The sequence below is a fragment of the Camelus ferus genome, chromosome 22, assembly GCF_009834535.1.
Source record: "Camelus ferus isolate YT-003-E chromosome 22, BCGSAC_Cfer_1.0, whole genome shotgun sequence".
NCBI lineage: Eukaryota > Metazoa > Chordata > Mammalia > Artiodactyla > Camelidae > Camelus > Camelus ferus.
In genome coordinates, this window is record NC_045717.1 from 9,644,739 (window position 1) to 9,657,113 (window position 12,375).

The 12,375-nt window shown below is 44.7% G+C and overlaps 1 protein-coding gene across 7 annotated transcripts in view; it reads right to left on the reverse strand.

Annotated features, from left to right (window-relative positions):
• Nucleotides 1-12,375, reverse strand: part of TENM2 (teneurin transmembrane protein 2) — an 892,554-nt gene that overhangs the window by 179,542 nt on the left and 700,637 nt on the right. For all 7 annotated transcript variants that reach the window (XM_032465127.1, XM_032465128.1, XM_032465131.1 and 4 more), the window contains one exon: nt 6,594-6,799. In XM_032465127.1, coding sequence (XP_032321018.1) covers nt 6,594-6,799 — 206 coding nt within the window. The remainder of the gene's footprint in view (nt 1-6,593; nt 6,800-12,375) is intronic.

Sequence of the window (12,375 nt, forward strand, 5' to 3'; positions counted from 1 at the left end):
CAAGCTGTGGATCAATTTAATTGAAGACTAGCCAGGGCCTGTAAGGCAACCGATGAAAGAAAATCCAGGTGCTATTTGCAACTCCGTATGTATATTCATTGGGATGTTTCTCGGAACCGTGCAAACAAAACAAAGTACAGAAATAAGTTGACTCCTGAGAGAGATGCGAGATTAGAGTCATCATCTCTAATCTCTCAATGCTTGTTTTACTCAAAACTGACTCAAGCCTGTTACAGATTCACTTTTCTTGGAAAGAGAGAGATTACTGAAATTAAGAAAAGCGTAGAGAATATGGTGACGAATTACCCATATTTCAACCACTCAAATGAATATATGTTAACACTGTGTCATATTTATTTTCAGTCTTTGTAAGTGGGCATGCGTGTGTGTGTGAGTGTGTGTGTGTGTGTGTGTGTGTGTTGGAGATGGCGAGGGACCCGCCTTACCCTTAATACTTTATTATGGATACAAACAAGTACTTTTTAGATCTATTCTCATATCGCTCTCCTCACCTATTCCTACAGGTGACCAACCTCGTGAGTTTAGTTTCTCTCTCTGTGTCTCTATTAATATATGTATAGCTACACACACACACGTACGTACAATAAACACATGTATACAGAGGTTAAAACATTACAATAATAAATATGGATTTGAATTACAGACCATGCTTATGCTAATAAAGCTGCCACGCTGATCTGTGTTATATATGGGGTTCTACAGAAGATTTCACTTGAAGATAAAGGTCTTTGCCTAGAAAATTTGCACACCCTTGAATCACAGCACCTCTGAGACTCTGCTCAGTCAAAACATGTGATTCAGTGCTGCCCCCTCTTACACATCCCTGCCTTCTCTGCTTCCGACTTTCTCCCCGAGTTCTGAGTATTCAGTCATCGCCCTTTCTGAAAAGCATCCAAAGTGCCCTCCCCGTGTACCCGCCGCAGTAGCAGGTCCCTTGTAAAATTCAAGCATCTCCTGAGATTCCTCCTGCTCGGTGGCTGCCGAGGAGGGCACCCGCTGATCTAAGTAGCAGTTTCCGTTCCTGTCAGGAGGCTTCCCGATAATCACAAGGGGTCTCTCAAGAAAGACCTTTCACAAAGCATATTTAGTCCGATACAGAAGAAACCAAGGTTCTCTTGGCTTCACAGAAACTTTCTCCACACCTCAAGCTCTTTCAGAGAGGAAGGGTCTGGAAAACATGCCTGTAAACATATGCTTCCCTCCAAACTGAAATTAAATTGCTACATGACTTGTTTTGCAAGCTGACAGCCAAACCCTGGTATCCTCTCCCCAATAAGCCCCCAGGGCGCAGCTCCTCCTGCGGAGGAGAGGTGAGGGCCAGGGAGGGCCCTTCTGTCTGGGTAACGGGCGCTGGACGGTGGCACGGCGACAGAACCAGGGCGGCTCAGAACACACGGGTGTCCCGGTGTCCCGGGGATCCAGTCAGCTCTGCCTCTAGTGGAAGCCGTGTGCAGTGCATTTACTTGGGCAAGAGGGATGGGGACGAGGAAAGAGTGAGTTCATTTTCAAGTAAGGCTCTGACCTGGAAAGGGCTAAACCGAGCGGGCAAAAGCTAACACCACTCATCTCCATCTATAAATTTGCTTTTAAAAAATGTCATTTAGGGGAATTCTGCCGATGAGAACAAATAGGAATGTTTGCTCAGCTCATCTGATCTGGGTCTGGGCATGCTCCACCTGCTGTATTCGCATTGATGTGGTGCGATCGTGGGGCAATTCGTGGTGTCTTAAACAGCTCCCTCCTGCCGCTCAGTGTGTTTAATGTGTGGATGGGTTTGCTTCCTATCCTGCAGACACATCTCAGGGTAAAGCACTCGGGTTTGACAGCATCTGCTTCCATCTTAGCGTCATTTCATCCCTGCTACCTCCCTGTAATCAACCCGCTGGAGCCGTGAGCCCACCCCACGCTTCCCAGTTGCCTCTGGAAGCCACTGGGCTCACGGCTCCATCAGTCTGAGTGATGAAATAGGCGTTTTTAATATTTGCTAAACAGGATTGTGGAGAAGGTGAAGTCCCGGCAGGGCTTCCAAGCGCTAACTGCGTCCTGTTGTCTCCGGTTAATCATGTACCTAATTTGCCGATTATTGACTTGTTCTCACACAGGATTTTACTTGGCTTGACAGACCAGCCGCAATCAGCGATGAACTGTCAGGCAGACGTGCTCACTTGCCTTCACCACCCAGGAGCCTCCCTTGTAGCTACAGCTTCTGAGATTTCCTTTGATGCCTAGCACGGCAGCCGGCTCAGATGATCACTGGTATTTTTAACGTCTCGTCTCCTTCCTTTCCAGAACTGGGGTCACGCAAACCCGACAGGGTCTGTAGGACTTCGGATACTTGGCAAGACGGGCTAGGCTACCTTCCACTATCCCCGTGAGAACCCACGTGGGTGTACAGCAAAGTGATTCAGTTACACATACCTCTACATCCATACTCTTTTTATACCTGAAATGTAAGTCAACTATCCCTTAATAAAAAAATGAATAAATAAAAAAGAAACCTAACAGAGAAAAAAAACCCCCAAACCCCAAAACAAACAAGAAAAGAATTCGAGCTGGTAGTTTGAGAATGGTTTAGATTGACTCTTTCTGTTTTGTCTTTTTTTAGCATAGTTCTTAAAAAATGCAATGCAGAGTATAAAAATGCTCCATTGAAAAGACAATCTAATATCTCCCTTTCAAACTCACAAGGATTAGACAATAGTATCTAGTTTCTGCAAGAGTTCAAGCAGAGAAAATGGGCACTTCCATTCTATTGCTGGTGGGTAGGGGTGTAGGGAGGGTAACTGGTACCAACTTTCAAAAGGACCATTTGGCAATTTGTATAAAATCCTTACAGGGTTACTTTCAGGGTAAAAATTAAGGGTGGACACAAAGACTAGCCACGAGGACAGGTGCCCCAACATTTGTTGTAAGCCAGAAGAGCCTCTCACCGGTATTTCATTGGTATGTCAGGCGTTTCTTCACCCACAGGGGCATCAGAGGACCATACTTCCTGCTCACGGAAGTCAGGATATGACTCGCTTTGTCCACATGAGAAGGGCTTAAAGGATCTGTAACACCTCCAAGCAGAAGTTTTTGGGGGACTGGTGCATAATTCACCATCTTCTCCTTCCTTTGCTTGGGGTACTAGTCATGGAGGTTCCACAGCTCTGCGCCCTTGAATGAGGCTGACACTGAGCAAAGTCCAGTGTCACCTGAAACGAACACGTGAAGCAGGGGTTCCCAACCTCAGTGTCTTTGACATTTGGGGCTGGATAACTCTTTGTTGTGGGGGCGCTCCTGTGCGTGTTTACCAGCATTCCCAGCTGCCACTCCCAGTCAGTGGCAACCTCTTTCCAGGGTGACACCCAAAAATATTTCCAGGCATTGCTAAATGTCTCTGGGGTGGGGGCAGAACTGCCCCTGGTTGAGAAACACAGATACAGACCATAAACAAGAAACAGCCTCTGTTGTTTTAAGCCACCCAGATTCTGAGTGTTTCTGTCTTATTTTTTTTTTTTTAAACTGCTACTGATAGTTTTTTTTTAACAGCAAAAACACTATCTAAATATTTAGCAAAAGGGGACTGCTTCCAACTATGGGTGTTTTTACTTCCTTCTGTTTTTCTGTGCTTTTACAAATTTTCTGCAACGAAAACAGTTTGTCTTTTGATAAGAAGAAAAAACTAGAAAATTAATTTTGCTTTAAAAATCTATATTTACATCACTGCTTATCTACAGTCTTTGCTAGGGCCCCACAGGATTTCCAAGTACAGTGAAACACTTGTGCACCATAGCTTTATAATGTGCTTCTGTTTGCAGAGTGTTTTCCCGTCCTCTTTTTGTTGTGGTGGTGGTGGGATTACAGCAACACCGTGAGGCAGGGGAAACTGGGGCTAAGAGAGGTGAAGGTGTGTGTCCCAGGGTCCCTGGCTAATACGGAGCAAAGCCTCCATCCTCAGTTTTCCCTCTAATTTCAGGACGTTCTCCCCTATGCCGCGCTGCCTCTGTATCTCTGTAGAAAGCCACTTTCAAGAAGTCATCTGGGAGAGGCTCTGATTCTTGGGATATTTAAACAGGTAAGAAAGGATTCTCCTCTGTATCTAATATCCTTGGACAAGGATACTAAACCATGCAGGTACTTGGTCAGAGCATAATACTCAATAAAATTTAAGCACAGGCATTTTATGCAATGCAGCCAATGGAATTTCGTGTTCTCCCCGCTCCCCACTTCTTTCTTTTTCTTTCTTTTCAGCTCAGATGAGTCACCTTGGCTAGACTGCCAATCCCCACAGAACTTATGTTCCTTGATAGGATATGCCGATAGAAATGAGAAATTCTATAATGGTTTGAGACGTGAGTTAGTCACCTGTCCCTGCGAGGAGCTAAGCGCTGTCTCCTCCAGGAAATGTAAGCTCATCAAATAGACACGAACGCTCGTAAGGACAGCCAACGGACGGGAGACCGTGTAGGGAGCTGTTTTTCCCTCCCTTTCTTTTTGAAAGAAGCGCCCCTATACTGTATCTGTCAACTGCACTGCGTCTCGCTTACGTGACCCTGCAACACACAGCGAACTCCCAGACTGGCAGCTGGACTGAAACCCTCAGTGCGCGGCAGCCCCTATGCCTTTTCATTTCCCTCCCCTTGACACGTGACGCGGCCGTCCCTGGAGTGGAGCTGTTTTGAGAGGACGATCGCTAGAACAATCACCGGCTTGGCAGGAGATGGACAGTGTGGGAGAGCCACAAAAGAAGGAGAGACATTGTCACTGAGGGTGTGCATCCTGAATGCCACAGCAGCAGGGACGCTGGGTGGTTTCCACCTGCTGTCCACCATCCCTCAGTTTCAGAGCGTTACCACCTCGACTGGCCGTTGATTGTTGGCCCTCCTATGATCCGCATTGCTCAGAGCATGCAAGTGAAGGGGGGGGTCACCGTGCTTTGGAACAATGTCAGGAAGGAACGCTTTTCTCCAGCAAAGCTCCTGGCGTCCAACTGGCCGAGAGGAAAGTTACGCTTGGCTGCGCCCAGAGGTACGTTCTTACTTCCTCGAATGATGCCAACAAGCAGATTTCAGTGCTGTCAGCCCTTCATTATGTGTCAGTAGAAACAGTGGCGCCTGAAGGCCGGGGAGACGACCTAACAACGTGCGCAACTTCCCAGACCAGCACAAGTTACAGAAACGTGTCAGGGACTCCTCTGAGCTGAAGTCCTCTCTTTCTCTTGATAAGAATCTCTTGGAAAAGCAGGTGGGGTTTTTATATCGGGAGTTCTGCTTCGTCAGGGGCTAACTCGTCTCTGGATAATCAGCACCTAGACCAGTCAATGCTTATCTATATGGATGAATGGGGGACTTACACAGTATGGGCTGTGTATGTAATACACACCCACACAGCCCGCCCTGCTCAAAAAAGAAGTAGTCCTTTTAGTCCCTTAGATCGGTCACTCCCGGCTGCAAGGATGGGACTGCAAATGAATTTCCTCTGGGGAGTCAACACTGGTCAATTGCTGGTGGCTGCCTTGAGGGTTCTCTTGGAGGTACCTGTGCACTGAGTCTAGTGAGCAAAAAGTGCGGTCATCGATTAGCAATGTCTGCATGAGCTGAAGACAAAGAAATGGTGGCCTGACTGCTTTGCATTCGCTAATGGGTTTAAAGCTTTAAATTCTTCCAATTGAATTTTCTAGATGAATACCTTTCCAGCACGTTTTAAAGTCAGCTTGGACTGGATGAAATGGGTGGTTAAGGGTATTTTTCCCTCCACTGGTGTATTTTCCTCATGTATTTCTTTATATACTTGCTGGATTTGAAAGCAAATGAGGCGGGAAAACACTACTTGGTTTTCCTTAGGATGTAAAGTTCTTCCTGGAAAAGAAACCAAGCTAGTATATTTGCTGTGTGGTGCGACCATCACAGCGATCTAATTTCAGAGCATTTAAACCACCCCTAAAAGAACCGCATGCCTATTAGCAGGCAGCCCCATTTCCCTCCTTTTCACCCTTGGCAACCTCTAATCTCTTTTTTGTCTCTATGGATTTGCCTCTTCCAGACAATATAAGTGGAATCATACAATATGTGGCCTTTTGTATCCAGCTCCTTTCACTTAACAAAATATTTCCAAGATTCATCCATGTTATAGCCTGTCATAATATTTCATTCCCTTTTGTGTTTGAATAATATTGCACTGTATGGAACATATCCCATTTTGTCTCTCCATTCATCAGCTGATGGACATTTGGGTTGTTTCCACTTTTTGGCTATTGTGAATAATGCTACTATGAACATCTGTGCCTATTTTTAATGAGAAATAATGTTCTCCATCCTCTGTAGGAATATACCTAGCAGTGAAATTGCTGGATCATATTGTAATCCCATGTTTAATTTTTTTTGAGAACTAGTGAACTTCTGTCCACAGTGACCACTCCATTTTGCATTCCCATAAACCATGTGTGAGGGTTCCAATTTTTCCACATCTCTGCCAACACTTGTTACTGTTTGTCCTTTGATTATAGCCATCCTAGTGCGTGTGAAGTGGTAGTTTTTGGGGTTTTTTGGTTTTTTTTTTTAAACTCATGGCTCTACGATGCATGCTCATACCTGGGCGTGAGACGGCGGAAGTCCTCTTCTCATGTAGACACCGAAGAGAGCATCCTTCCCGAGGGAGATGTTGAACTTCAAGAACTGGGGCTGGCTGATGTGAATCTGTGACCTCCAAAACACGCCCGGGGGGACCTCCTGGGTCACCCGCCGACCAACTTCTGCTTCGCCGCTGTCTATGCTGCTATTCTTCAAGGACCAGGAAACTGGAAAACAGGAATCGAAATCAAGTCCGTGACATTTATGCATATTAGCTGGCTCTACGCTTCTGTTTGATTAGATGCCAGGATTTAAAAAAATATATGACGATTAAACTCACAGCAAACTTCTCTTTAGGTCAGAGCTTAAAACATTTCAGTTTAAAATAACAAACCTATAAACTCATACCCCAGAGCATCTGAAATATTGGCACAAGGCTGCCTGCAACTTCTGGGATTGCTCTTTCCCGATAAACTATCGTAAGAGCTGGAGTCTGATAAGTACGTGTAAAGCTTCCAACAACCCCACGTATGCCTGGGACGTAAAACGATCAGCAGGGGAGGGGAGAGTGATATTAATTTGGCACCAAATTTAATTCTTGCAGCCTTGAATTATTCTTTCCAGCCACAAACAAGTCCAATATACTCTGACATCTTCATAAATTAAAAAAAAAAGAAAAAGAAAAAGCAGCAGTGAACAAAAATCAGTCCAAAGTAAATAAAGTAACTCAACAGAAAAAGCTGACTTGCTCTCAGGCTGACCCAGTACTGGGTGTGACCCCTTCCTTGCCAGAGGTAAGGACTTAGGAACCATGTAGAAACCACACCCCTCTCCCCATGACACTGGTGAACCTCCGCTGCATGACTTGAAATCACTTATACAGAAACCAGTGGTTGCCCACACTCAGCATCCTTCAGAACTTAAAAAATAGGAGCTCCACGTAGTAGCCTTTAATGAGGAAGAGTGTGGAAATGGATATATGTATGTATACACATGACTGGGACATCGGGCTGTATACCAGAAATTGACACCTTGTAACTGACTATACTTCAATTAAAAAAGAAAAAGTTTATGCTACTTAAAAAAAAAAAAATAGAAGTTCCAGAAATTCCTATTTTAAACAGAGGATTTCTTAATAACAACAAACCAGCCAGTGTCTCCTACACTTCTGAGGCTGGTTTCCTTTACACATACAGAATTAAGGAAAAGCTGGGAATTACACGTAGTTGCCCGAGAAAAACAAGTTAATTGCTCTCTCAGAACCTCATTATCCTCCTCTCTAAAATGGGAATGAAACCTTGCTGGAAGCCAGTTTTACACAGGTCATTTGCGATTCCTTCAGATGGATTCTGAACTTGAAAGAAAACACAAAATCACAATCTCTTATCTTCCTGAGAACTTCTAACCCAGTTGAAACCAAATACAGAAAGAATCGAAGACATGTTGGTTTGGAGGGTCTCCCCACTTTCTCATGGCTCACTCTGGTGGTCTTGTGGATCTGGAAACTTCTTCAGCCTGATGGGCAAAGGATGGGTAGCAAGCTCCCTTCCTGCATAATGGAAGGACGCTTCTGAAAATGTTTATCTGTATTTGGCCACAAAACATCACCGAAGTATTGGTCAGGAGAGGTCATAAGGTTTCAGAGCTTGCAGGAAAGGTGAGAGAGGCATTCCGACTTAGCCGACCTGGCTCTGTGACTGTCTGGCCACTGCCTCAAGGCAAGACTCACCAATGACCTCAGTGCCAGTTTTCCCAATCATAAAGTGGAGAGGCAACATTCTTGGATCCCTAAAGGTTTTCCGTATCTAAAGTATAAAAGAAAACCACAGAGTGACTTGGGGGTATAAAGTTATTTTTTCCCCTTTATTTAGCTCAATAGTGGATCAAATATAAAGTAAACAGGGGCTTAAAACAGAGTAGGAGACACCTGGGTTTGGACCTTAAGAAGAAACGGTTGACTTCCAGGATAGGTAGCAGGCTCCTTAGGGAAATTTGGAAGCTTCCTTCACAGAACATTGTTAAGAAGAAAAGAAAACTCCTGTGTGGTTCAGCTCTTCAGAGGGGGACAATGGTTTGCTCCCCAAACATTTTTTTTTAAATGGAGGTACTGCGGACTGAACCCAGGACCTTGTGCATGCTAAGCAGGCACTCTACCACTGAGCTATACTCCGCCACACCCCCCACCAAACATTTTTATGTGGCCTGGTGGACGTGAAGTATTTTCCTGAGGGGAGGAATACGGCATGGCACCTGAGAGCACAGACTCTGGGCTGGGACTGTCTGAGCTCAGATCCCAGCTTTGACGCACGCTAAGTGCACCCATATTCTCTGTGCTTCCGTTCCCTCACCTGTGTAACTGGGACACTGTTGTTATTTATTTCACTGGGTTGTTACGGGAATTTAATGAGTTAACCCACGCAAAGCTCTTAGAGTAGTTTTTGACACAAAATAAGCACCGAATAAAAATTAGCTATCAGGGTAATTCTCGGTGAGGCTCTAAGCCTAAATCGAGTGTTGTTCATCTTGCTGAAATGATGGCATGTCCAGGGGGAACCACTTGTTATCACCAGTTGATGATTATAAATTAAAAACTAATTTGCACTTAAAAATGCTGCTTTCGACAGGCTCTCCCTCCCCCCAAGTTAAAGATTTTTTGGGGAAGGGATATAATAAAAAAGGGATGTAGTTGAAAAAAAAAAAAGAAAAAAAAAAAACCTGGGGAAGAATAGTTTAGGAGCCTCTGACTGAGACCTAAAGTAACCCCAACCATCAGACGTGTGACAAGTTAAGGAAGTGCATTAAGAATAAAAGCGAATTTTAACGAAATTATTCATCTTTAAACTTAATAAGATAAGCTTTCCTACGCGTCTGCTGGGCTTTCAGGGGTTGCTGGGTTAATGACAGGATATGAACGAGAAACAGGAAATCAGCACCCACGAGCCTGCTAATCTGCTGTCGAAACCTACGCAGGTTTCGGTAACGTGGAGCCAGACGAGGACGCCAGAGATGGGGAAGAGGGCCGACTTCCAGAGAGTGGCTGCTCGGGAGACATGCAGCCAACCAGCCTCAGGGATGTGGTTCTTAGCATAGTAGGGTCCCCCTCCTTTCAGTGGATGCCACCATCAGGACACTGATGAGCAGTATGTTGGCAGCCGAAGCTGCCTTCTCAGAGCCACACTTGCCCCTACGGTTTCAGATGCTCCGCTCTTTCCTGTCCCATCTGCTCAAGGAGGCAGTGCACCTGGGTGCTGACGTACAGGTTTTGCAGCCAGACGGAACTGGGTTCAAATCCTGGCTCTGGTTCTATCTTGCTGTGTGACCTCCAGCAATTTGCTAAACCTCTCTGGACCTTCATTCTCTTTTTGTTCAAGTGGGAATGATAAGAGTAACTATCTCACAGGGCAGGAGTAACAAATGGAAGTACACAAAGAAGGGCTTAGCACAGTGCCGAGCACATAATAATTGCAAAATAAATGCTAGTGACGCTGAATTAAATAAAAAGAGTGAAAAACTATGACGGACAGCATCTGGCTTTCTTTAAAGAGTAAAGAATTTTTGAAAGGACAGTGTGTGTATACATGATATGTATGTGTATATATATGTGCCTACACGTGTACATATATGTATTTGTCCATCTAGCTATCTATCTAAAGAGAGAGGAGAGTCGAATTCTTCTGGAATAGACTTAACTACGGGGACAAGCTTAAAACTGGGAGTCAGGATCTATTTCCGTTACCGATTTTGGCGGGGGGGGGGGGGACTTCCAGAAGCCAGTTTGGTTATTTTACTGATTGGCTTTTACTTTCTTAATAAACCTGCTCCACTTAGTAACACTGAAATTAAGGTCCGGTCAATGGTACCTTCACACTAAACCTCTTTTTTTCCCCTCTATGTCCCGCCTCCCACCAGATAAACAGGCTCTTTCTCTGAGTCTCCACGGCACTTAGGCTGAGCCGTCCCGCAGCACCGTTGCTGGGGATTGTGTTGCCCTGCTTGCCTTCCCGGGTCTCTCCTGTCAGACACTGCACTCCCTGAGGTCAGGCAGGGCCGCAGATCCACCTCTGGGTTCTCTGTGGCTTGTGCCTGACAACCATGGGTAATCTATAGATGCCTGGTGAACTGAATGAAGCTTTACCTGCCCTTCCGAGGGGGTATTTTTAACACAACCCCTTTGACGACCGGCTGAAATGGCCTTAAGGAAGATTTACTTTGGAAAGTTGCACGTAAACTGACTTAAAAAAAAAAAAATTCTCTTCTGAAAAGCTCTCTGGGCAAATATACTATCGAAAGAAAACGTCCTTACGAATCCTTTTGAAAAATCATGAGTCAACTCTTAATTTATCTTCTGTATAAAATCTTATAAGCAAACACACGAGCCAGGGGAGCTGGAGTCTAGTGGAGAGGTCCTTGGAGCAACAACCAAAAGGTAAGGGTCTTAATCCTGATGGTTTATGAAGCTGAACTTTTTGTGGAAGGAATCGGGGTGTCAATGAACTGTTCTGGTGAACTCTCATCCTTGTGAGTAAGTAGCTGGCTAATTCTAGGCAGGTCGGCTCTCCAGGTCTTTTTGTCCTTATCTACGTAAGAGTGGTTTGGACCCAAAGATGCCTTAAGGGGCACTTCACTCTAGTCTACTGTGGTCAACAGAGCGAGCCAGGAGGGTTATCTCCGGGTACGTGCTACAAAGCGTATATGTGTGTGACGTCCACAGCGGGAGGGGTTATTAGAAAGTGAAGGTGACGTTGCTTTGAGCAAACTAGTGACTGCTTTCAAACTAAACCTTCCAGATGTGCAACTGAGTTATGCTTTTGCCAAGGGGGGGTTTTCACTTTTCCCTCATATTAAAAAAAATATATATATATACACAATTTTCACTTTGAAATAATTTCAGATTTACAGAAAAATTTCAAAAAATGGTACAAAGTTTCCTACGTGTCCTTCACCCAGATTCCATAAATGTATACATACTTGTGTGTTCTAATTTTTTCCCTAAAACATTGAGAGTTAAGCTATAGACAGGTTGCTCCTTTACCTCTAAATATTTCCACGTGGTTTTCCTTAAACAAAGCCGTTCTTTTACAGAACCACAGTACAGTTATCAAAAACAGAAAATTAACATTGCTACTATGCTGTTAACTGTCTTATGGCTCTTCCTCAAATGTGCCGATTGTTACACTAACATTTTATAGCCAAGGGATCAAGAAGAGAGGAATTTAACACCATTCGGTAACCACTCTGCGAGAATCTGGCCACTGTGCTTGGGTTATAGGTAATGACTGAGCATGGCTGTCCTGACCAGCAGGATAGAGTCCAGCGTCCATCTCCCAGAGCTGGGGCTCCCACGTCTAACTTCTCTCCCTATCTATGAGCTGCCCAGTGAAAGGTGGAGATGATGATGGTTTTGCCCTAAGAAGCAGATGCTTAAGACACAGTGGTTCTGGCTGGTTCATTTCCAGCCTGAGATGAGATTTCGGGGATTTCAGAGGTAGCACTCTAATGATCAATTTTACAGGACGGTTCACCTCTATAACTCCACGGAAGATTGATCATGGAAATGTGAAGCGCTTGCCTATTTCAGAAACATGCACCTAAAATTCCAACCAGTTAAATAAGACTGATGTCGAGCAAAACGACAGCCTTCCACAGCCCCATTAGAAGCTAATCATTTCAGAAAATGTTGCCATAATTCATTTACCGAAACAGCGAGACTACTCCCCAAACAAGTGATAAAGAGAATGGACTCAGAGTCATACCGGGGAAATGAAGCCTCGTATTAATACTTCCCAAACTTAAACTGAACTCT